Raw genomic sequence first — 26,741 nt, 5'->3', positions numbered from 1 at the left:
TCTCTACAATTCTGTAAGTCTACATGGACAAGAGACTTTCTATGCCTGTATAAATCTCAGGGCAATTTAGAATGAGGATCTAAGGTGAAGAGTCTGCAGTTCATACTATATGAGGATTAGTCCAAGAAAAGGACAATATTTAACATGTGGAAGAAAAGAGTCTAGCCCTCAGATTCTGAACATTCTGTGCTTTTGTCTCTGGTGCCCTAGTATCTGAGATTGTAGCTGGAGATATATACTAAGAAGAGGTAAAGAGAAAGAAAACGGGAAGATACTTCCCCTCAGTACTTTGCTTTATTCTCATGTTATTTATCCTTTCTTTCTATAATATTCTCTCTTTCTTTTCCTAGGCCTTCATATAACTCAAAAGATGATGAAAGTAAGGAGACCAAGAATGGTCTATAGGCTAAATATAGGGAATAAAAAAGGTAAAGAAAAAGTGATCAATTTGGCTTAATTTTGGGCTTGCCTCCTGCAGGTGAGTTATAGGGAAATTTTATTCTACCAGGGTTTATGGAGAGGGTAAAAGACAGGAAGAATGGGAACAGCAACTGTCTAACCCAAAGTAGAGGGACAGAATTCACCTCCCAAAGCCTTAGAGCATGGGTGTCCAACATTTTAGCTCTTCTGGGACATATTGCCCCACAAAAACTTGTCAAGGACTGCAGAATAAAATTTAATACTTATGACTACAATGTTATACAAATTATCAATGTATATAATAATAAAATGCAATAATTTCACATCAACAGGCTTTGAGAGTTGCATGTAACCTGAGGGTAAAGGGTTGGACACACCTGCATTAGAGTTTCTTTCTCTTTCCCCATTAAATAACAGCTTTCCCAGAATCAGGCCCCCGGGGTTTCACACTGATACACAGACATTTCTTTGTCTTGTTTATTCATTCTGCAAGAATTCTTTGAGAAATACTCTATGCTATTGCTTGCTTTCTCCATGGATAGGAGAGAAGGCATGTGAGAGAGAATTGGAAACTCAAAATTTATTTTAAAAAAATGATTGTAAAAATACATTTTTTTTTAAAAAAGAACAAATTATATCAAACTAAAAAAAGGGCCAAGATAGAACAAAAAAAGTGAAGGCTGGATTGAGTCCACCCTGGATTGGGGGGAGATGAAATGCACACATGTCACATGACTCCTCCCCATGTAGAGATTTTTGGTACTCTCTCACTGTAGTAGCTTAGGGAGACCCCCTTTCCCCCCTTTGACCTTCAGTTTTCTCTTGTCTAAAATGATATGGTTTAGTTAGAGGGAGGATCTCTAAGGATGCTGGCTCAGATATCTTATGTTTCCATGTTCTAAGTGCCCACTGGCAGAAGCCAACAATAATTAATGGATAAGTTTAGAGGAAGAAAATCCTGTGAGCTGTAATTAAGGACGGGGTGGCAGAGGAAATATCTTCAGGATGGAGCTAAGCCTTGAAGTATGGGTAGTATTTAGATAGGGAGAGGGAAGGACATTCCAGGAAGGAGGGAGAACCTAAGCTTGGGAAATGAACACATTTTGTGACCCCTCTTCCCAAAAGTTGTGGACTTGGTGTCCCTCCCCTTGGGACTCAGGGGAGGATCTTGCCATGGTCTAGCTCCTGAACATTGCTATAAATGTTGTTTCCTTCCATTAGAATGTGAGTTCCATGAGGGTAGTGATGGTCTGATTTTCTATCTCCTGTACTTTAGCACATAGTATAGATCTATTAATGCTTCACTCATTTTTTCATTTATTGGAATTGAATACAGATTGTATTGAACAGAGCAAGATATCTGTGGAGAAAAGGGGAAGTCAGAGTGAGGCCGAAATGTGGTGGTCACAAATGTTGGAAACCAGCTTTAGAACTTTATTTGTATATAGTAAAGAGCCAGTGGAAATAGTTTTGCATGACTGTAAACCTGTATAACCTGCAAATAAATTGGTTGCCTTCTCCAGGGAGGAAAAAAAGAAAAACAATTAGAATTAAAAGTAGTAAATAACAATAAGATAAAAATACTTTTATGAATTTGGAAAACAAAATATTATTTTAAATAGATAGATAAATGAAAAAATGAAAGAAGTACTGTTTTCAAAGACTAGGTTGTGAGACTCATAATGGTTGGTTGTGGAGCTTTGTTCTTGAAGAAGATCAAAATGGCATCGCCGTGTTGACAACAAAATTCATTGTCATATTTATAAATAAAGGCAGCCTGGCAGAGGATATAGATGAGGAGCTTGGGTGTTATAAAGCTGTGGTTCTGTTTGATACAGACTATGACCCTAAGTAAATCACCTAATTCTCAGGACCCCAGACAATACCATTCCCAGCTTATAAAATGCAGAACAGTTGCTAATCTCAATTCAATCAAACTTTAAAACCTACTTCATGCCAGATAAATTATGCTAGGCATTAAGGATACTGAGACAAAAATGGAAAAATCCCTGACCTTGAGAAGCTTCAGTTCTTTCCAGTGGATGAAGGCTTTCCTCATTGGGAGTTTCTTACTCCAATAAAATTGCAGGTTCAGTATAAACAAAACAAAAGTGGATCTATAGCCTTTCAGAGCTCAAAGGAACCTGAGATATTTGGTTTCTTCTCCTCATTTGAAAGATGAAGAAACTAAGGCCCCAGAGTTAACCAGCAACAAATAAACAGTAAATGATAAAACCAGAATTTGAATGTAGATCTTCCTAATTCTGCATTCTTGGCCCCTACAACACACTTAACTATTGTTTTTGTTTATTGTTTTTCCATTTGTTCTTCAGAATATCTTACTGGACAAATTTCCTATCCCCAGATTTCCATGACCACATTGTAAGATTTTCATTACTATATCCATTACCACCTCGTAAGATTTTCATCACACCCAGCATGGAAGCTTCCCAGTCACTTGGTTATTATTATTGGTTATTTTAATTTGGTCATTTCAAACACTATAGGATATGGGTCAGTATTTCCTGCCATGAATCAATATGGGTCCTCCAATACTGATGGGAAGTTTTGCCAAAACATCATCAAACAGGATATGGAGCATATATTTAAAGCATTTAGGGTCCTATCAAAATAAAAACCATAATGTGAATATAAATTCAAAAAATTTCAATTATCCCTTGAAAATCAAAGCAGAAAGAAGGTTCATCAATAAGAAATAGCAATTTCTGATGTGCTCTGATTTTTCTCTAGTTATCTGTTGGATTTTTTAAATGAATCCATTCATTTAGTTATTCATTAAGACCCTATTTGTTACTGTCTGCAGAGAACTGCTAAAAGAACTGGGATGAGAGTTGGAAAAGGAGGAACTTTTATTTGAGAATATTCCCAAGTTAAAGTCATTAACAGTGCCTGAAAGATATTTCATGAGCCATTTATCTCAGTCCCTTCACTTTACAAGATAAGAAAACTTAGGTCCAGAGAGAAGTGATCTGGTCAAGGTCACATAGCAAGTTAATTACAGAGTCTGGATTAGAACAGAAATTCAAGGTTATCTTAAAACCAGCCCAGAATTCAGTACTAATCCACACCAGTTTCAGCAACTTTAACACCCCTTTCTCTTAAATTTTTTATTGCTATCTTTTGATTTTACATCATTCATATTTCCCCTGGATCCCTCCACTTTCCTGAAAGTCATCTCTTAAAATAAATACATAAACAATAATAATAATAATAATAATAATAATAATTAACAATAGCTAACATTTATATAACAAATCTTTTGACAAATCTATGCAGCTCTGTTTGCAGTTCTAGAGTGGAGAGAATAACTGATGGTCCATCACAAGGAAGTCCTGGCCTTGGTCACAGTTCCAAAGCAAGAATAGTAGAACTTGTAACTGGAGAGGACTGGAGAGCCCTTCCTCAGTAAAGATCAGATTGCAGATCAGAAAAGAAATGAGTCTACACAGGCAGAGGACCTGGGTATGAGTTAATTAAGTTGATTTCCAAAATAAAAAAAAGAGTGAGAAAAAAGGATAACTGTAAGAATAAGGAAGAAAGAAGAAGAATGGGGAAATTTTCCTTACATAAAGGAGGTGCAAGAAAGAGTTTTTACATTAGAAATAGAAATGGGAAGGTAGTGGGCAATGCTCGAGCATCACTTCCATTCAAATTTTTTCAAAGAGGAAAAGAGGAGGGAAAGGTAATAAGAGAAAAGGGAGGAATGCTAAAAAAGGAAAGGGAGACAGTGATTAGGAATAAAATAGACTTTTAAGGGGGAATAGGAGAGAGAGAGAGAGAGAGAGAGAGAGAGAGAGAGAGAGAGAGAAATGGGATGGAGAGGAAATGCTAATAATCATAATTGTGAATGGGAATGGAACGAGCTCAACCATAAAATGGAAGCAAATAGCAGATTGAATTAGAAACTATAATGCAACAATGTGTTGTTTACAAGAGAAACATTTGAAACACAAAGACACTCAGAATAAAAAAAACTGGAGAGAAAGTAAAGAGGCAGGCATAGCAATCATAATTTCAGATAAAGAAAAAAAACAAAAATAGTCCTGATTAAGAGACATAATCAGAGAAGCTACATTTTGTTAAAAGGTAATACAGAAAATGAAGTAATACCAAAAAATTTTATAGCAAGTTATCAGATATGATAAAGGTCTCATTTCTCAAATATATGCTGAATATAGAACTGAGTTACATTCATAAAAATAAGAGCTATTCCCCGACTGTTAAATTATCAAAGGACCTAAATTGCCAGTTTTCAGACGAACAAAGCTATCTATAATCAAAATTTAAAATGCTCTAAATCACTATTGATTAGAGAAATGCAAATTAAAACATTTCTGAAAAATGACAAATGTGGTGGGTAAAAGGGGAAAAATAGATACACCAATGAATTACTGGTGGACTAGTGAATTGGTCCAACCATTTTGGAGAACAATTTGGAACTAGCCCCAAAGGGCTATAAAAGTGTGCACATCCTTTGACTCAGCAATATCACTAAGTTGTCTATAACTTAAAGAAATAAAAAATATTTATAGTAACTCTTTTTGTGGTGACAAAGAATTGGAAGTCAAAAAGATCCTCATCAGTTAGGGCAGAGCTGTCCAAAATGCAAGCTCCTGTAGGTTTACTAAATACTTTATAGTAACAGAAGCTGAGCTACCAAGTTACCACAGAGCTCTCACTAAAATGGCAAATCAAAATATATTATCTCTTTCAATAAAAACTTTTTTATTATAGAAATATTTTGTTTCCAATCATACACCTATCATTTTTTGGTAAGGTTTTTAATTTTACACATCTCTCTCTCTCTCTCTCCCCGCCCCATTCCCTTCCCCTCCCCCCAGAAGGCAGTCTGATAATCTTTACATTGTGTTCATGCTTTACATTGATCAAAATTGAATGTGTTGAGAGAAAAATCATATCCTTGAGGAAAAAATATTAGAGATAGCAAAATTATGTAGTACATAAGACAGGTTTTTTAGTTTTTGCAAGGCAAAAGGGTTAAGTGATTTGCCCACAGCCACACAGCTTAGGCAATTATAAAATGTCTGAGGCTGGATTTGAACTCAAGTCCTCCTGACTCCAGGGCTGGCACTTTATCCACTGTACCACCTAGCTGCCCCCTAGAGGGCTTTTTTAAAAAATTGAAGGTCATAGTCTTTGGTCTTTGTTTAAACTCCAGTTCTTTCTCTGGATCCAGATGGTATTCTCCGGTGCAGATAGCTTAAAACTGTCCCTGATTGTTGCGCTGATAAAATGAGTAAGTCCATTAAGGTTGATCAGGTTTCTCTGAATTCCCATCCTTCCTGGTTTCTAATAGAACAATATTGTTCCATAATGTACGCATGCCACAGTTCAGCCATTCGCCATTTGATGGACATTCACTTGATTTCCAATCCTTTGCCACCACAAACAGGGCTACAATAAATATTTTTGTAAAGTGATGTATTTACCCTTTTTCATGATTGTTGGATCAAAGGGTATGCACATTTTTATTGCCCTGTGGGCCATTGCTCTCCAGCAAGGTTGGATGAGTTCACAGTTCCACCAACAACGTCCCAGATTTCCCATATCCCTTCCAACATTGCTCTTTGTCCTTTCCAGTCATATTGGCTAATCTGAGAGGTGTGAGGTGGTACCTCAGAGATGCTTTAATTTTCATTTCTCTAATCAATAAAGATTTAGAGTAATTTTCCAAATGTCTATGGATAGTTTTGATTTCCTTATCTATAAATTGCCTTTGCATATCCTTTGATTATTTGTCAATTGGGGAATGGCTTGGGTTTTTTTTATAAATTTGACTCAGTTTTCTATATATTTTACAAACAAGTCCTTTGTCAGAAATACTAGTTGTAAAAATTGTTTCCCAATTTACCTCATTTCTTTTGCTCTTGGTCATAGTGGATATGTTTTCACAAAAGCTTTTTAATTTAATGTAATCAAACTTATCCAGTTTGTTTTTAATGATGTTCTCCATCTATTCCTTGGTCATAAATTGCTTCCCTTTCCATAGATCTGATAGGTAAACTATTCCTCCTAGTTTGCTTATAATATTGTCTTTTATGCCTAAATCCTGCACCCATTTTGATCTTATCTTGGTACAGGGTGTGAAATGTTGATCTAATCCAAATTTCTGCCATACTAACTTCCAATTTTCCCAACAGATTTTTATCAAAGAGAGTTCTTATCCCAGAAGCTGGGTTCTTTGAGTATAGCAAACAGCAGATTATTATAATCATTTCTGGATGTCTCATTTGCACCTAGTCTATTCCACTGATCCACTACTCTTAGCCAGTACTAGACAGTTTGATGACTGATGCTTTATAATATGATTTTAGATCTGGGAAGGCTAAGCCACCTTCTTTTGCACTTGTTTTTCATTAAATCCCTGGAAATTCTTGACTTTTTATTTCTCCATATGAATTTAGTTACAATTTTTTCTAGGTCATTAAACTAATTTTATGGAAGTTTGATTGATAAGGCACTAAAAAAGTAGTTTAATTTACATAGAACTGTCATTTTTATTGTATTAGCTCAGCCTATCCATGAACAGTTGATATTTGTCCAGTTATTTAAATCTCCTTTTATTTGTGTGAGAAGTGTTTTATAGTTGTTTTCATAGAGTTTCTGAGTCTGCCTTGGAAGGTAGACTCCCAAGTATTTTATATTGTCTGAAGTTATTTTAAGCGGGATTTCTCTTTCTAGCTATTGCTGCTGTATTTTGCTAGTAATATATAGAAATGCTGAGGAATTATGTGGGTTTCTTTTATATCCTCCCACTTTGCTAAAGTTGCTAATTGTTTCTAGTAGTTTTTAGAGGATTATTTTTAGGATTCTCCAGAAATACCATTATATCATCTGCAAAGAGTGAGAGTTTTGTTTCTTCCTTCCCAATTCTAATTCCTTCCATTTCTTTTTCTTCTCTTATTGCTTAAGATGACATTTCTAATACAATATTGAATAGCAGTGGTGATAATGGTCATCCTTGTTTCACCCCTGATCTTATTGGGAATGCCTCTAGCTTATCCCCATTGCATATAATGCTTGTTAATGGTTTCAGATAGATATTTCTTAGCATTCTAAGGAACAATCTATTTATTCCTATGCTCTCTAGCATTTTTAGTAGGAATGGATGCTTATTTTGTCAAATGCTTTTTCAGCATCCTTGAGATAATCATGATTTCTCTTAGGTTTGTTATTGATTTAGTCAATTATAATAACTATTCTTAATATTGAACCAACCCTGCATTCCTGGGATAAATCTTGCTTGGTCATAGTGTATTATCCTAGTGATAACTTGCTGTAATCATTTTGCTAAGATTTTACTGAAGATTTTTGCATCCATATTCATTAGGGAAATGGTCTATAATTTTCTGTCTCTGTTTTGACAACAAAACTTTGAAAAGTAAGGTTGGAAGGACTAAGTTAGGGATTAGCTGAACAAATTGTGGCATATGATTGTGCTATAAGAAACAACAAAGGAGGTAGTTTCAGAAAAACATGACAAGAATTATGTGAAATGATGAAAAGTAGCAGAAATGTGAAAAACTTGCCTACTCTGATCAATACAGTGATCCAACACAACTCCAAAGGACTCATGATGAAAAAATGCTATCTACCACCAAAGAGAGAAATGGTGAACTCTCTGAGTATAGCTGAAGTATAATTTTCTCACTTTCCTTATTTTTCTTGCTTTTTAAAAATATTGCTAAAATAGAAATCTGCTTTGCATGATTTCACAAATATAATTGATATGATATTGTTTGCCTTCCCAATGGATGTGGAAGGGAGTGGAAGGGAGATAATTTGGAGCCCAAAATTAAAAAAGAAAAGAAATAAAATAGATTAGTTAAAATGTTTTAAAAGTCTACATTTTTATCTGTATATTTCTTACAGTGTAGTAATCTTCCATTATATTCATGTACTATGATTAATTTGGCCATTCTCCATTCAATAGGTAGCTACTTCCAATAACTATTATGAGTGGTTGGCCATGATGTAGATTTCTGTATTAAAGATCATCAGCTCCTGCATCTGAATCAGTGACATCTTACACAGAAATATCTTTTCTGTAGAGAATACTTTCCCCATAGCAATTCAATTTTGTTATTTGGAAACCATCTCCTAGTTGGAAATGATAGTTGAGAAGAGGGTGATAAAAGGAAAACCCTTTAAAAACTGCCAGTCCCCAGCAGTTTCATGTTCATCCTTGATGTTTATGATCTGAATTTAATGGGACACAAAATGAGCACATGTTCCAGCTCATTGATCCTGTGGCCTTCAATAGGAATCACCCTGGCATCAGTCAAATCAGGACAGAAATGTATTACGTTCTGTATCTGGTTCATTTCTGGATCCCAGTGACATGATATTAATCAAGGTGGTGATAATATGTGTGACAGTCTTTGGAGCATAGGAAGACCCAACAACATTGGGTACATGTGGCCTAAGGAGAACTGTTCACAGGAAAGTTTGACATAGAGAAGGAAGAATAGAAGATGATGGTAAGAGGTTAAAAACAGAATGTCTGGGAAGACAGAATGAGCAGAAGAATGGTCTCCAGGTGTATTTTTAACCTTCTGTCTACATTCATCAATATCTATCTTCAAGATGAAAGTGAGCAACATGGTATGAGGCAGTTAAACCATAAACTCAAATGTTTATTTATCCCTGTAAAATTCATGGAGGGTGATAAGCTTTCTGGTCTTCTGAAGATGTCTACCACTATACAATCTCCCTCTGTTAAAAGTGATTGATCTCAGCAGTCACGGAAGGTCAGACAAGCAGCTAGCTCTCAGATTGACTTTGAGAGTTTATTTGTCATTATCATTTAAATCTTCTCTTATCTATACTCCTTGCTCTGGCTCTAGAGCAGCCCAGTGCCTGAATTAAGACCACACAAAATATCTGGAAAAAGGTAGACCCGATACAAGCTTGTGACTGCCTTTCCCAGAGGTGGTATTCATACCAAAACTGAAGACAGGGGGTGGGGGGAGAGCCCTTTACTTTTGCCAGGCAGTCAAAGGTTTTCTTAGAGTATTACTTGACCTTCACTTCCCCAATCTTGTGCATCCTAGGGAAGGGAACAAGTATTAATTAAGCACCTTCTAGATGCTAGACACCATGGTAAGTGTTTTACCAAAATGATCTCATTTGAACCTGGATGAAATATGTATTTCTTTCCTAATCCAGATATAGTGGTCCAGCAGACTTCTTTCATTTTACAAGTGTGACTACATATTAACCATACAGTCTTAACAGGATCAGAAGGTTTGATGGTATTTTGTACATCTTCCACTATTCACAGTGGGTAAGCATCAAGATGATCAGTGGGATGTTTTGTTTTCAACTCTTATAGTTCATCCACACCCAAACACCAATCTTAAATCCCATTTACCTCCCTTTAGAACCTTCCAAATCTTCCCATAGTATATGGAGTAGCTCCCTTGAGAAGCAGGACAAGCATTTAAGTCAAGTATCAGTTGAATTTTTTTCATTTAGCAAAGTACAGATCGGTTTTCCTGGCCAAGTCAGTGAGGAAATCATGACAACCACATATTTCTAATATCACATGGAAATTCTTAAAAAAATTTTAGCTTTATTTTTCCTTTCTTTTTAAAATATTTTTTCAATTGTAAATTCTCTCTCTTCCTCCAATCCAGATACTGAAAAGACAAGTAAGACAATACTAATTATACTATTATAATCCCCTATACCCCAGGTGACCCTGAGGTAGGAATAAGTGGATTTTAGAGCCAAAGTTTCTGACCAGGCCTAATCCATAGAGATTTCTGCCAGCTGTTCCTCTCTGTTTTCTTTCCCTGACCACATGTCTGAGAGGGGTATGGGAAATAACAAACTCCCATTGTGGAGCCGACCTCAGACCAGCATTTGAAACTCTGAAGAGGCCTTCTACACCTTCTTTCCTTTTGTCCAAAGCTTAGCTGAATATCAATGAAAACAAATGTACTTTGCCTTTTGCTAATCTCAAGCTGTTCTCAGGTAAATTCAACTCAATAAACATTTATTAAGTGTTTACTGACAGCTTGGTGGTGAGATAGGAAAACTCATTTTCTGAGTTCAATCTGGCCTCAGACACTTTCTAGCTTTGTGACCCTGGACAAGTCACTTAACTTTGTCTTAGTTTCTTCATCTGTAAAATAAGCTGGAGAAGGAAATTGCAAACTAGTCCAATTTTTTTTTTGCCAAGAAAAACCACAAATGGGGTCACAAAGAGTCAAACTTGATTGAAACAACCAAACAGCAGCAACAACAGTGTGCTAGGCACTGTGGATTAAAAAAACCAATATAAAAACCAATCCCTGCCCTCAAGTAGATTATATTCTACTGGAAGAAGAATTGCTGTTATTCATTTTGCAATTTTTTTGGCAGAGATATTTGAGTGGTATTTCATTTCCTTTTCCTGTTCATTTTACAGATGAGGAAACTGAGGTCAACAGGGTGAAGTGACTTGCCTAGAGTCACACAACTGTAAGTATCTTAGGTCAGATTTGAACTCAGGTCTTCCTGATTCTAGGTCTGATGTTCTATCCACTGGGCCACTTAGTTGTTTCATACACTTATAAGTAATACAAAATATAAGCAGGTATTTGGGGGAATGAGGAGTCCTAACAACTGAGGAAATAGGAAAGGTATCTTATAAGAGGCAGTCTTTGACTTGAATCTTTGAGGGAGCTATGAATTCTAAAAGGTAATGACAAACAAGGAGAGAGAGGGGATAAGTTTTGCAAAGATATGGAAAAAGCAAGAAATCTAATAGTCCACACCAAAGCAAGCAGTTCAGCTTGAGATGGAATAATTTGTGATTGTTCTGGAAAGAGAGGTTGGAGTCAGTTTGAGAATGTGAAAAAGGAGTTTGTATTTCATCCAAGAGGCAATAGGTAGTGATGGAAGCTTTATGAGCAGAGGAATAACATTCTCAAGTCTATGCTTTAGGAGCATCCATTTGGCAGCTGAATAGAAGACGGATTATGGAATAGAGATATTAGATGATGGGAAGATCAACTAGTAATTTATTGCAATAGTCCAAGCAAGAGGTGGTACAGGTCCTGACTAGAGTGGAAATTGTGTGAATGGAGAGAAGGGAATGGATCTCAAAGAAAATGTTGAGGCAAAATGAACAAGACTTGGCCACTCATTGGCTATGGACATGTAAGGGAGAGTGAAAAGTTGAGGGTGAGTGATTAAAAGGATGGTGGCATGGGTTTAAGGGGAAAGATAATGAGTTTCATGTTGATTTGAGATGCTCAAAGGACATTCAGGTGGAGCTAGCCAGTAGAAGTTTGTGATTAGAATTGGGGAAAACAATAAATCTGCTCTCAAAAGGAAGGAGAGAAGGAAAAGGGAAGCAAGGAAAATGGCAATGAGAGGACCCACAGTTGTAGGATGTGGAACTGATAGCGACCATTTTTGCTAATTTTGTTAGATGACAATTCAAATACCCTCTCTTTCATGAAACCTTGTCTGATTCCCATCCTATTAAGTGGAAGTAGCCTTCTTGGCCTTGAGCTTCACCTCACAGATTGCTCTATATCTTGCCAACACACTGACCAGATTTTAACTTATTCCCTTACCCAACTGCGAGTTCCATGAGGGCAGTAAGATTCAGTTTTATTTAAAGCTCATATCTCCTCTAGCACTTACCCTAACATTCCACCTTCAGAAGTGTGTTAGAGTGGCAAGAGTCCTGAATTTGGAGTCAGAAAGAAATCTGAATTTGAATAATGATTTTAATGCCTAGTGATCTCGAGAGAACTCTTGGGGAAGTCATCTTTGTAAGTCTCAATTCCTTCATCTGTAAAATGGGGACAGAGAGGAGCAGCTTTCCATTGCAGAAATAGATCTGTGTTTGAGTTTTGTTTCTGTACATTTTGACTGTGAGACCCTGCATCTAAGTAACAGATAAGCTCTAAGGCAGTAAGCTACAGAGCATTGACTATGTATATTGGCAGAAGTTATTTCCTCAGCAAAAGTTCCTTTCCTCCTTTCTTGTAATATGAAGGTGCTAAATAGAGCAGAAATTATTTTTTTAAAGGACAGACTATAGGAATGAAGTAACCATTGCTGATAGGAGTGGGGTTGGGGATACAAACATCAGAAGGAAAGAACATGAAGTCAGTCCAACCCTGCCAATTCCCTCACCTCATCACAGGGTGCAATTCGTCGAATCATGTCCTTCAGGTGGCCAACCATCTTCTCTTCCTGAAAGTCATAGGGGAATGTCTCTGTCCATTCTGCCACCAGTTGCAGCAGCTTGGGACCAAATTTTCGGACTCGGGCCTAAAACACAAACAGGAGGAGCTAGATAGGAAACAAGAACTCTCTACTGTGCAAGGAAACAGACAATGGTTATTTATTTCAAACCCTCCTTCCATTTCTTTCCTAACCCCCCAGCCCCAGCCCCCATGAAAATGACCTTTCAAGAAGGTGCCTCCATGAACACTGGGTTGCAAACAGCCCCCATCTTCCTATGGAAGAAAGCACCTATTGCTCTTTCTCTGACTTATTTCCTGCCAAACTATTTCCTGTGTTGGGAAATAGTTGAAAGGATTCAAACCTTGTGTATCTGAAAGCAGGTCCTTGAATCCTGTGGACTAGATAAAGGCATTTTGGGAATGGGAAGGTCATATTCAGGAACCTGAGCAGGTGGTATTCCCTGGACTTACTGGAGACAAAGGTAGAGAAGGGAGCTGGGCAAAGCCAGAAAGAAAGAATGAGCTGAGACTGAACACCCTATGAGTTTGCACATAATCAGGGAGGCCAAATTTTTATTTGATTCAAAAGAAATGTCCAGACTATGTCCAAAGGGCAACAAAAATGTGCATACCCTTTGATCCAGCAATATTACTACTGGGTCTATACCCTGAAGAGATGATGAAAAAGGGTAAAAGCATCACTTGTACAAAAATATTCATAGCAGCCTTGTTTGTGGTGGCAAAGATTGGAAATCAAGTAAATGTCCTTCAATTGGGGAATGGCTTAGCAAACTGTGGTATATGTATGTCATGGAACACTATTGTTCTATCAGAAACCAGGAGGGATGGGAATTCAGGGAAGCCTGGAGGGATTTGCATGAACTGATGCTGAGTGAAATGAGCAGAACCAGAAACACTGTACACCCTAACAGCAACATGGGGGCAATGATCAACCTTGATGGACTCACTCATTCCATCAGTGCAACAATCAGGGACAATTCGGGGCTCTCTGCATTGGAGAATACCATCTGTATCCAGAGAAAGAATTGTGGAGTTTGAACAAAGACCAAGGACTATTAACTTTAATTTAGGAAAAAAAACTGATATTTTATTGTGTGATCTTGCTATCTCTTATACTTTATGTTTTTTCCTTAAGGATATGATTCCTTTCTCATCACATTCAATTTGGATCAATGTATAGCATGGAAACAATGTAAAGACTGACAAATTGCTTTCTTGGGGGGGGGAGTAAGATTAGGGGAAAAAATTGTAAAACTTAAAATAAATAAAATCTTTAATAGAAGAAATGTCCAAGCACTTTAGACCTCCCTGTGACTCAAGAGCAACAAAGAGAGACAAATGATCATTCTCACATCCCTCCTGACAATCTCCAAACTATAAAATTAAAAAAAGAAAATTAAAGGATAAGGGAAGAAAAATGTTGGGCAAATACTTCTGTGTTCAAATGCATAGGACCAATAATAAAATCACAGAATCTCATGGTTAAAAAGGTATCAGGGAGGCTAGGTGGCATAGTGGATAAAGCACTGGCCTTGGAGTCAGGAGTGCCTGGGTTCAAATCCGGTCTCAGATACTTAATAATTACCTAGCTGTGTGGCCTTGGGCAAGCCACTTAACCCCATTTGCCTTGCAAAAAAACCCTAAAAAAAGGTATCTCAGAGATAATCAAGCTTAACTCAAATTGAGCAGGAATTTTTTAAAGAATCCTAACTTTACAAAAATGAGGGAAACATTTCTGGACAGAAGTTTGTCTGAAAAACATTGGAGGATTTGAAAGAAACCCCAGCTGGTTTTTTTTGTTTTGCTTTGTTTTGTTTTTGTGTGGGATGAGCTAGAGGGCTGCTAACTCCCAACTAATTGCCCACTTCTGTGACACAGACACTGACAATCTCCAAACCCAAGGAAGAGTGAGGGTGATAACTGATAGGACCAAGAACTGAGATTTAAAACTAGTGCCTTGTATCTATTGTGTAATTTCTTCTCTGTAACAGTTAACTATGGGGCTTCAAACCAGGAAAACATGGGTTTGAATCCCAGCTTGGATGTCTAGTTTCTTTGAGACCATGGACAAGTAATTTAACTTTTCTCGGCCTCTATTTCTTCATCTATAAAATGGAAATAATGCCTTTGACTCTAATGTCACAAGTCTGTTTTAAGAACATATACATGTGTAAACTATTTTGAAATTTTAGAATATAATAGAAATGCCAGTTTGGGTTTTTCCCCTAGTTCAGACCTAAATTTCACTGTCAGAGGGGACTCCCAGTATGGAAGCCCCTTCCACCAATGTCCTTCACAGAGTTACTAAGGGCACTGACAAGTTAAATGACTTGGCCAGCATCACAGACCCATTATGTGACAGAGGCAAGATTTAAATTCAGCTCTTTCTGATTCCAAAGCTATCTCTTCCCACCATGCCACAATGTCTCTCCTCATGATTATTATTATTGTTATCATTATTATCTACATTTTATGAAGGAGAAATTTGAGTTTCTACAAGGTTCAAGTAACTTATCTAAGGTCACGCTTATAATGTTAAAAGTCAAGATTCAATCCTAGGTCTTCTGACTTTAAATACATGACTCTTGACATTTCAGCTCTGATCAATGTGTCCCTCCTCTACAGGCTCTGTGATGACGAATAAATGAGCAGAAAGGGATTCAGGCCCAAGTAATGATGCTGCTGCACTGGCGCCCCATTCCCCCTCCCCCCCAATGCTTCCTGCTGGTGTTGGTCATGGTGTGCTCTCATCTCACCTACTAAATAACTCTTTAATTAGTTCCTTAGAGAACCCAGGTGAACTTTTCAAAGCCAAGCCAGAGCTTCAGAGGAGAGGCAACAGCAGGCAGTGAAGTGTCTAGATTGCTCTTAGCACCTTGGAAATGAGATTCATGTGGAGTTTGATTGTGACTTCTGCAGCTTCCACACATATCAAGAATTAAGTGGGGGGGGGGAGCAGCTGGGTGGCACAATGTTTAGAGCACTGGCCCTGGAGTCAGGAGGACCTGAGTCCAGCCTCAGACACTCAATAATTGCCTATCTGTATGACCTTGAGCAAGTCATCTAACCCCATTGCCTTAAAAATAAAAATTTTTATAAAAGAATTAAAGGATAAGGGAAGGAAAATGTTAGGCAAATACTCCTATGTTCAAATGCTTAGGACCAATAATAAAATCACAGAATCTCATGGCTAAAAAGGTACTTCAGAGGTCATTAAGCTTAACCCAATTTGAGCAGAAATTTTTTTAGTGTTTTTGAATTTTACAATTTTCCACCCAATCTCACTTCCCTCCCCCACCCCCACAGAAGGCAGTCTGATAGTCTTTACATTGTTTCCATGCTATACATTGATAAAAATTGAATGTGTTAGAGAAATCATATCCTTAAAGAAAAAATAAAATATAAGAGGTAGCAAAATTACATAAGATAACTTTTTTTAAAAATTAAAGATAATAGTCTTTGGTCTTTGTTTAAAATTCACAATTCTTTGGTTACAGATGGTATTCTCCATCGAAGATACCCTAAAATTGTCCCTGATTGTTGCACTGATGAAATGAGCAAGTCCATTAAGATTGATCATCGACCCTATGTTGCTGTTAGGGTGTACAATGTTCTTCTGGTTCTGCTCATCTTGTTGAGCAGAAATTTTTTAAAAATCCTAACTTTGCATGAATGAGGGAGACGTGGCTGGACAGCAGTTTGTCTGAAAAAGATCTGAAGCTTTTCGTGAACTATAAGCTTAATAAAAACCCTAGTATAATGGGGCAGCCAAAATGTGGTTCAAAATGAGAGGAAGAGGTTCTGAGCATAGGAAGATGATAGTTACCCTGTACTTTGTCTTATTTTCACTATATCAGGAGGCCACTAATAGCATTCAGAAAAGGGACAACGAAGAAGTGATGAACCTTGGCCTATTACATTAGGATCATCTGAAGGAATTGGGGACATTTAGGCTGGAGAGAGAGAGAGAGAGAGAGAGAGAGAGAGAGAGAGAGAGAGAGAGAGAGAGAGAGTAGACTTAATAATGGTCCTTCTAGAGTGTTTCAGACTGTTACATGAGAGGGTTATGGACCAGGCTTTGCATAGATTTATGTAGATGGTTGCAGAGGCAGGAGCAGATGGTTGTAGTGACAAAGAGGGAAAATAGAAATTTGGTGTTAATGGTAAAAATAAGGCCAATTCCAAATGGAATGGGAAGTTTTGGGAAGCTGTAAGCTCCTCGTTGCTGGGGGTGACACTTCAAGGCACAGGTCAACAGTCACTTCCTGGAGGGTGTCACTGAGAATGTTTTAAATAAGGTAGGAGTTGACCAATATAGCTAAGGAGATCCTTTCAAGTTAAAAAATGTTACGCTTCGCCTTGCAGGGCTGGGGGGCGGCGGCAGCGGCTATGGTGGAGCTCCAGGGTCCCGAGGGCGGCTCGGCAGAGGCGGCGGCGACCGCGACCCCCGCAGTAGAGGGGGGAGGAGCGGCAGCGGGCGCAGCGCCCCCCCACCCCGAGCACCCCCGGGAGGCGAGCCCTACCTACACTACCACTCCCACCTCCCGAACTCTAGGGCCAAGCGTCTCACCCCCGCCAAGCGGAGGCAATATTTCATCAACCAGGCGGTGAGAAACTCGGACCTCACACCCAGGGCCAAAGGCCGAAAGAGATTGCAGCAGATGGAGAACAGCCACTATTTGATGACGCTTATGGAAAGGGTTGAATCCTCCCCTGATGATGGGGATCTGGCCCTCCCTGCTACTCCCAGCATCTTTGCCAAAGCCTGCAGCAATGAGACCTACATTGAGATCTGGAGTGATTGTATGAATCGATCTGGGGAGGAGCAGGAGCGGGTACTCCTGTACCTGGAGGAAGAAGCTATGAAAAAGCAAAAAAGAAAGGTCCCTGCTAAGACTGAGGATAATAGGAAAGAAGATCCATCGTATACACCCCAAGCATGCTTCCAGAGGATTAACCCTCGCTTGCGGACCACCTTGAAGCGGGGAAGAATCCCTATGGACACACTGGAAGGTCTGGAAGGAAAACTCCTGCTATTTTTCTCTGTCACTCCTCGATCTGCCTACACAGCTATGATGGATAGCAGCTTTGAGAGACTTTTGCTTCATGCCCTCTGCCAGTACATGGACCTGGTCTCTGCCAGTTCCGACTTTGAGGGTAGACGCCAGATGAAAGTGAGCAACAAACATACCAACTTCTTGCCTCCGGAGCAGCTGCTGTCTGCCTACCTAGAGCAGAGGAGCTGATGGCATCTTTCCTTCTTCCCCACCCTGGGACCAGGACTCCCTCTTTTGGGAGGTGGGGGAGGACTGGTCTACCCCAGGGTAGCATGGTCCCCAGATGTCATTGTTGTTTTTTTAAATCTACTTTGAACTCTGCCTGGCCCATTTTGCTTAGATCTGGGGTTTGCTTCTGGTGTTTTAATTTTCTTTTTACAAGGTACTCAAGAAATCTTGGGGGGGGGTGGATTTTACCCCTGACCTGAAAGTCTCTCATTCCTGTCCCCTACCAATCCATCAGCTTTTAAGAGGATCTGTACAGGAATGATCTGGGGAGCTTCCCACCTCAGACTTTTTGGGGGCTTCTGAAAGGAGTGCCAGATGTCCCTTCCACCCCAGACAGTCAACAAATTCACTTGCTGTGACTCTAAAGGACTGGGCTGAGGCTGGGCATGAGCAGGGAAGGCTTCTGGGAGTGAGCAACTCTTCCCAGATCAGTCATCTGTCCCAGAGGAAAGTAGGTTGACAGGCAGGATTTTTTAATGTTTGAGGAAGGGTTGGAGAGAGTATAGGAGTTAGTTTGTTTTGGTCTTGGTAAAAGAAAGCAAATTTGAGAGATTCCTGTTATCTAGCTCTCCTCAAATGATGGATTGGTGTAGCTAAAGGTGTCTTCCCTTCCCCTCCCCCCAGGGGGAGCCCTCCTCCAGGTTGGACTGAGTGGCCCTCAGTCGGTTTAGATCTGAGGGAAGATGACCATCCTGTGAGTTGATGTGGCCAACAGGGCTGGGGGTGCTTTTCATTATTGCCTATACTACAACCATAATTTTTCTATAGTGTGTATTATGCGTATCTGTGTATGTGTGTGTGTTTTGCCCTGATACCCCCACCCCAACCTTGCCAGAATGAATTCCCAGAGAATGAATTTTTACAAAAAATCATATTGTAATCCTGGGCCCAAAAAGTCCTAGGACTCTACTTTTAGGGGGTGCGTGTGTTTTTTTAAATTGTCTGTGTCTTCCTGTGGTGCCTTTTTTGCAGACTTGTTATCACTTGCATGGCTGGTGAAGCTGCAGGGCTCTTGGCCTCTCCTCTTGCTCTAGGCCCTGGCCCCACAGTGGCTCTCTTGAGGAACTGTTTGCCAGCCAGGGCTCCAGGAGCCAGAACTTGGGGAACCTGGATGCCCCGCCCCTGGTCAGCAACAGCCTCTTTTGCCCATGCTCCTCCATTTGGACCTCCCCTCCCCTGCCCTCTGATCTCAGCCACAGGATGGCTGGCCAGAGGGGACTTGGGCTGGAGGGTTGATGCCCCCAAGGGCCTACCTCTGTTCTGGGTCTTATTGCCCAGGCAGGTCTTGAGGACCATGGGTGGAGAAGGCAATGGAGGCTGCTGGCTAGGCCTTGGCTATTGCTTGGCTTTGGGGAAGGTGGGTATAATAAAATTCCTGGTGCTCTGTACATAAAAAATAAAAAAAGTTAGGCTTCTGTGATCCTCAACAAGTGGCCATCCAACTTAAAATTATTCATTCTCTCCTGAACATTGCCTATTCTACTTTTGTATAGCTCCAATTTTGGAAAATTCTTTCTTTAGAAATCTGTGCCTCTGACCTTTCCATCCACTGGTCCTAGTTCTGTCCTTTGAGGGTCAAGCAGAGAGAGTCTAATATGTTAACTAAGGAGGGAAAAGGAAGCATTAGCAAGATGATGGGTGCCAACATACTACTCTGTTGACTGGGAGAGCTCCCTCCTCAGGAATGAAAGCATTTGGGGGCTAAGAAGAAGAAGCCCCAGCTGTTTTTTGTTTGTTTGTTTTGTTTTGTGTGTGGGATGAGTTAGAGGGTTGCTCCCAACTAATTTCCCACTTCAGTGAATTTGTGATCCCTGCTACTCTCAAGAGAGAATAAATTAAAGATATCCTGTCATGATGGGAGGAGAGGCTTTCATTTTAGCCTCAAGTGCTTCCCGACCAGCTTACCTTGTCCAGCACAGGTTCATCCAGTCTCTGCTGTTCAATGCATTGGTGACAAACTCGGGCCAAGAGCTCATGGGGCTCGATGAAGAGTCTGGAGCTCAGTAGAAAGGTAAAGATGTAGGCTTTCTGGAAGAAACAGAATGGCACAGTCACAGACCAGCAACCCACTTGGGAAGGAAAAGATTTATTTTTTACCTTTACTTCTCCCTCTTCTTGATTCTCTTTCTTTGACTATGCTCCCCAATAGAAGACCAGAGTGAGGGATGGCTAGATTCTCCCTCACTTCCCATCATCATCAAGTTGGCCAAAGGACTTTACTTCTTGTCTTTTTTTCTCTACTAAGCATCATACCTCTACAGGATTCCCACAATGCAATGCTTGGGAGAGAGCACCAGTCTGTCAATCAGATGACCTGGGTTCTCCCAGCTTGGCTACTGATTCACCGAGTAACCCAAAATAGGTCACTTAAGAGAGATAGAATGATACTGTGGAATGAGCAATGAATTTCATGTCAGAGGACCTGGGTTCAAAAACTCAACTTTGATATTTACTACCTATAATAATTAGAAGCAAATCATTTAACCTCTCTGGATATAAGTTTTCTCATTTTTTAAATGAAGAGGATGAACTGGATAACCTGCAGTCCTTTCCAGCTCCTCATCTCTGCCTTGATTTCCCTAGATTCATTCAATTCTAAATCTCATGTAGGAAACCTTTCCTGGTTCTTCTAGCTGCTTGTGCCTCCATCTGTCAGATCACCTCCCATCTACTTAGACTGTATATATCATGTATTTATATATTGTCCCCTCTCCTATTATAATGAGGTCCTTTGAGGACAGACACTATTTTGATTGTTCTTTGCATCTGCATCACTTAGTATCAAGTCTGAAAAATAGTGCACGATAAACACTTTTTGGTTTACTTAATTTATGATACTTGCCCCCTTTTAGCCTCTCAGTTTCCTCATCTGCAAAATGGAGATAACAACATCTGTTTTAAATTCCTCACAGACTGATTGCTTTTTTCTAAAGAGGTAAGGGCTGCAAAAGTAGTTTCTTTCAAAAGGTTTTATAGGCATCCTCCTATGAAACATTGCCCAGATGAGCCTGTCTGACCCAAGTGAGAATTCTCAAGGATTAGGTAGGCTGGTTTTAGAGTCTGAACTGCAGAACTAGGGAGATTTTTCCTAATCCTCTTATTTATTACTAAAATGGCCTGATTTTGACTTTTTTACTAAAATTTCTTTCCCTGGTCCCCAATCCCTCCCTTTCCATCCTGCTAAGAGAAGATGATCCTGTACCTACTCTTCTAAGGGACATCCCCAAACAACTTATTTTCCACTGATTTAACTGCTGGGGGAAAACTGATGCAGAAACTCCAGACATATACCAAATGTCACAGCCTACAAAGCTTGCCTCAGTTTACTCAGTTTACATACACACAAAACTTCTGGATAAAGCATAATACTTATGAGAATGAAATTCACTTGGGGCTTGCCTAGGTTCTGATGCCTTTTTTGATACTTTATTATCTGTGGGATCAAGAACAAGTCACTTTGAATCCTTCGAGCTTAAGTTTCCTCATCTGTAAAAATAAGTTGGACAAGATGGCCTTTGAGGGACCTTCCAGATCCAAATGATGTTTGATCTTATCATCCAGGTGTCTGATATACTGTGTCCTTTGCAGATTTATGTTGACTAAAATCACAGAAGCACAGTTGGAAGGGACCATCACATGTGACTTCCTCATTTTACAGAAGAAGAAACCAAAGCAAGAGAAGTTAAATGATTCCTCCAAGGTTATAATGCTAGTAAGTAACCCAGATAAAGTTTGAACTCAGATCTTCCTGATTCTAAATCCTATATGATATCTACTATCATGCTTCCTGTCTTGGTTAATTAACCCTCTCTGTTCTTATATTCATTTAAATAGGAAATCTGATATGAGTATAGAATTAATGAACTTTAGAACTGAAATGGACCTGAGAGAGCCATCTAATCTAACACTTTCAATCCTCAGATGAGAACCAGAGAAGTTAAGGGACTTGTATAAGGCCCTACAGTGGGGCCTTTATTGTTTTCCCAAGCATCTTAACTGGGTATTTGGATGATTCAATGGATAGAGTGCTGGGCCTGGAATCAGGAAGAGTCATCTTCCTGAGTTTAAGTCTGGTCTCAGATGCTTACTAGCTGTGTGACTCTAGGCAAGTTATTTAACCCTGTTTTCCTCAGTTTCCTCATCTGTAAAATGATGGAGAAGGAAATGGCAGACAAGCCTAATATCTTTGTCAATAAAAATTACAGAGTTTATGAAGAGTCAGATATGATTAAAATGACTGAACTATAACACTTTGCTTGTTTTAGTGGATTGGGTATCTGACTTAAAGTCAGGAAAACCCATTTTCAACTCTTGCCTCTGACGCTAACTGTGTGATATTGGGGAAGTCACTTAACCCCTTTAAGCCTCAACCTACTCAGCTGTAAGATGGAGATAATACCAAGTATCTAACTCATGGGGCTATTATGAGGCTGCAATGAGATAATTTCTATTAAGCACATTGTAACTCTAAAGCACTATGTAAATATATGTTATAATTATTATTATTAATTATTGTTATTCATGAGTGAAAATTAATGATTAATGGTACTTATTAAATCCTATCTCCTCAACTCAACTTGCTCATTTGTACATAAACACAGACATACAGACACAGATACACACACATACATACTATACACATACACACAAAACTTCTGGATAAAGCATAATACTTATGAGAATGAAATTCACTTGGGGCTTGCCTAGGCTCTGATGCCTTTTTTGATACTTTATTATCTGTGGGATCAAGAGCAAGTCACTTCAAATCCTTGGAGCTCAAGTTTCCTCATCTGTAAAAAGAGGAAGTTAGACAAGATGGCCTTTGAGGCCCCTTCCAGCTCTAAACAAATGATGTTTGATCTTATCATCCAGGTGTCTGATGTACAATATCTAAGGACTCATTGCCCTAGGAAGTAAATGCTCCCTTTAAAAAAGTTTTTTTTTTTGCAAGGCAATGGGATTAAGTGATTTGCTCAAGGTCACATAGCTAAGTATTAAATGTCTGATGCTGGATTTGAACTCAGGTCTTCTTGATTCCAGAACTAGTGCTCTATCCACTGTGCCACTTGGTTGCCCCAGATGCTCCCTTTTTGTTCCAACAAAAAAATAGTCCCACAATTTGCCAAATTTGTGTGGGAATTCCTATCCTCTTTCTGTTCTCTAACTCTGATACGGTCTATGCAAAATCTTTTCCCATTTTCCCAAAACTTTCTGGGCTTTTTTTGTATGTACAGGTGCCCATCATCACACACTCCAGTTGTTCACTCACTTCTGGGTAATAATCTGTGGTAGGGATGAGGTGCTGAATCAAAGCGTCAAGTGAAGCTGAGCTCAGGTTTCCATCCTGAAAGATCAGTCCTCCTTGTTCCCCAGATGAATGAAGGTGGGGACTGAAGCCACAAGGAGTCACCATGCTTGTGGTACTCAGCGTCTGGGGCATCCCTTCCTGAAATGCCAAGAGAAATAACAACAAAATCAATAAAAACAATAATAACATATTGATACAGCATTTTAAGGTTTGTTCAGTAGAAAGAGTGCTGGGCTTGAAGTCAGAAAGACTTATCTTCCTGAGTTCAAATCTGGTCTTTGACACTTACCAGCTGTGTGACCCTGGGCAAGTCACTTAATCATGTTTGCCTCAGTTCCCTCATCTGTAAAAAGGAGAAGGAAATGGCAAACCACTCCAGTAACTTGGCCAAGAAACATCAAATGGAGTAATGAAGGGTTGGACATGATTGAAAAAAATAAGGAGCCTCTTTAAGATTTGCAAAAGCATATCACACATATGATCTCATTTTATCTTCAAGCAACTCTGAGGTAAGTGTTATTATTATTATTCCCATTTTACACATGAAGAAACTGAGGTTGAAAGGAATTAAATGACTAAACAAAAATCACACAACTCATAAGCACCTGAGCAAAGATTCAAACTCACATTTTTATCATTCCAAGTCTATCTACTCAATACATTATACCATGTTGTCTCCCACAGGGCAGTATTAACTAAAAGTATATTTTATTATTATTTTTAGGTTTTTGCAAGGCAAATGGGGTTAAGTGGCTTGCCCAAGGCCACACAGATAGGTAATTATTAAGTGTCCAAGGCCAGATTTGAACTCAGGTACTCCTGACTCCAGGGACAGTGCTCTATCCACTGTGCCACCTAGCAGCCCCTAAAAGCATATTGTAAGTGAAGAAGATCAGGTGGTTTGAGAAACTTATCTTCTCAGTAGGGAATTGATATCTTTTATTGTTTCACATGGTTTCAGCTTTGAATCTACTCTTGCAATCACAGATCTAGGACAAACCACAGGTCCATATTCCAAATGGTAACTGCAAAGGAAATTATAAGAAAATAAGCAGAATGACTGTGCTTCTGGGAACTCATTTGATGATTTAAAAATTTTTAAATAGCATTTTATTTTTTCCACTTACGTGTAGAAGCACTTTTTAACATGCATTTTTAAATAAAGATTTTTCTCTCTCCCTCCTTGTCTTCTTTCCTCCCTAAAACAGTAAGCAATTTTATATATTACCTGATGATTTTTAAACATTACCCCAAGAAAGAAACTGTTGAGAATGTTTCTCTACCCTTACACAAACTCCTTATATGGAGAATTTTATACCTGTCTTCTTCAACTAGTCCAACCAAGTTTACTGAACTCAACTTACTCTACTCTAGGCATATCCCCCTTCCCCATTGCTCAAAACTCATCCCTTCCCACCTTCCTATCCTGCCCACTCACAAAGTTTAACAGTTCAAATTCTTCTGCTCAGCATTCAAGGACATCCACATTCTACTATCTTACAAGCTATCTTGCTAACCTTCACTCCTCACTCCCTTCCATGCACTAGTCAATGAAAATTTGTCACCATTCATATATAATAGCCTGTGATTCAGCTCTCCATTTGATTTACCAGACTCCATTAGCATCAAGGTCTATGCCTAAGGAACTCTCTCTCTCTCTCTCTCTCTCTCTCTCTCTCTCTCTCTCTCTCTCTCTCTCTCTCCTTTTTCCTTCCTTCCTTTCCTCCCTCCCTTCCTTCCCCCATTTTCTCTCTTTCCTTCCTTTCTTTTTCTTCCTTCTTTCTTTCCTTCCTTCCTTCCTTCCTTCCTTCCTTCCTTCCTTCCTTCCTTCCTTCCTTCTTTCTTTTTTCTTTCTTTCTTTCTTTCTTTCTTTCTTTCTTTCTTTCTTTCTTTCTTTCTTTCTTTCTTTCTTTCTTTCTTTCTTTCTTTCTTTCTTTCTTTCTTTCTTTCTTTCTTTCTTTCTTTCTTTCTTTCCCAAACTCTAATAGCCTCTACCACTAATAAATATCTGCTCTACAATGAATCACATTCCCCATGGTGCTCCTTCTCAGAAGATCAATCAGCATTGATCAGTCCACTGGAAGCAATACCTAGATGATCTCTCTAAGCTAGCCACAGCCACTGTGGTCCCTCCCCAGGGTTTACAAGATCCAGTTTGCTCCCCTCCTTCCCTCCCCTATACCAATGGCTAATATCACCAGGATCCTGAAGATGGAGAATGCATTTGTTTTGTTTCTGTATCCCCCAGTGCCTAGCATAGTGTCTGTCACAGAATAGGAGCTTCACTGGATTCTCATTTTCCTTTACCCACCTCTCCCCTAGATCAGATCTCCTCTTCCTCTGAAGTCCCTAGAGAGCACTCTGCATCATTCTTCTCACATCTTGACTTGTATTTATGTTCCTGTCTTAACTCTCCAACACATCCAAACACACATTCTCTCTCTCTCTCTCTCTCTCTCTCTCTCTCTCTCTCTCTCTCTCTCACACACACACACACACACACACACACACACACCAACACACATTTGCATACTTGCATACCCCTCCCTTTAGACTCTGAGATTCTAGATGACAAAGCCATTGTCTCCTGCATCTATAACTCCCAGAGCACTCAAGATAGGGTCCTGCACAGGTAGGGTGCCTTCACATCTACTGAACAAATGGACAAATGATTGAGCAAAAGAAAATGGTAGAGATGGTTCCCACAAATGATGACTGGAAATCCTTCACATCCTTAAAGAATCACATTTGGTCATTTTACACCAGGGCACATTCAGATTCCTTCCCCATTCACTGCTTGGTTGTCATCTTTGGGAGGATTATCTCCATGGTAACAAGATGCAAGGCCGAGGACTAGAAGGAACAAGCAGGAAGGGGTGTTGGTCCTTTATTTCTCAGGCAGCATCCGAGCCGCCCCTGAATACAGCAATTACTCGCAATGGGAACCCCATTGGTGAGTGCATCTGCACAATCTGGACTGGATGCCAGCATTGGCACTTGTTAAGAGTTACACTGTTGTTGTAACTCTTAATTAGATACCATTATCAAAAATTCCACCCGCATCCCTCAGCAGTTTGTTTTTTTCCCCATAATTAAGGAGAGGTTTTTTATTCCTTCTTATAAATAAATGTCTCCAATAATCTAAAGGATGGCTAGTCCTGAGCAAAGTCAGTTTTAATACAGACCAGGTGGTTGCCTGTTGCTATTTTCTAGTCTGAAGAGGACATGAAAGCAGCATCTCATCTCCCCCATGAGTAGCCAACCTATGGCACTTTTAAAATTCTCCCAAGGAAGCCAGGGTCTTGTCTTCTCTGTGAGCTGCCCTGCAGGATGCCCTGCCCTGAAAGCCAAGGAGTTCAGCAGCATGCCAATAATGCCTGTGGACATGAAAGTGTGCCAAGAAGTTGCCAAGAAGGGGTGGGTGTGGGGGCTCCTGCTCTCCTTCAGACCCATGTACAAACTGCAAAGGCAAAC

General features: G+C 39.4%; 1 protein-coding gene and 1 pseudogene across 6 annotated transcripts in view; one reads left to right on the top strand and one right to left on the bottom strand.

Moving 5' to 3' along the window:
• RASGEF1C (RasGEF domain family member 1C) overlaps positions 1-26,741 on the bottom strand; it is a 156,881-nt gene that overhangs the window by 68,768 nt on the left and 61,372 nt on the right. For 5 of the 6 annotated variants that reach the window (XM_074212218.1, XM_074212221.1, XM_074212222.1 and 2 more), the window contains 3 exons: positions 23,229-23,405; positions 19,865-19,987; positions 12,601-12,738 (listed from right to left, as the gene is read on the bottom strand). In XM_074212218.1, coding sequence (XP_074068319.1) covers positions 12,601-12,738; positions 19,865-19,987; positions 23,229-23,405 — 438 coding nt within the window. Of the gene's footprint in view, positions 1-12,600; positions 12,739-19,864; positions 19,988-23,228; positions 23,406-23,556; positions 24,293-24,394; positions 24,467-26,741 lie in introns of all 6 variants that reach the window. The other variant, XM_074212219.1, reaches the window with a different exon arrangement.
• LOC141505918 (R3H domain-containing protein 4 pseudogene) lies at positions 17,049-18,437 on the top strand (annotated as a pseudogene).

The sequence above is a fragment of the Macrotis lagotis genome, chromosome 1 (genome assembly GCF_037893015.1).
Source record: "Macrotis lagotis isolate mMagLag1 chromosome 1, bilby.v1.9.chrom.fasta, whole genome shotgun sequence".
Lineage (NCBI taxonomy): Eukaryota > Metazoa > Chordata > Mammalia > Peramelemorphia > Peramelidae > Macrotis > Macrotis lagotis.
The sequence above is the reverse complement of the archived record's forward strand: the minus strand, read 5'-3'. Positions and strand labels throughout refer to the sequence as shown.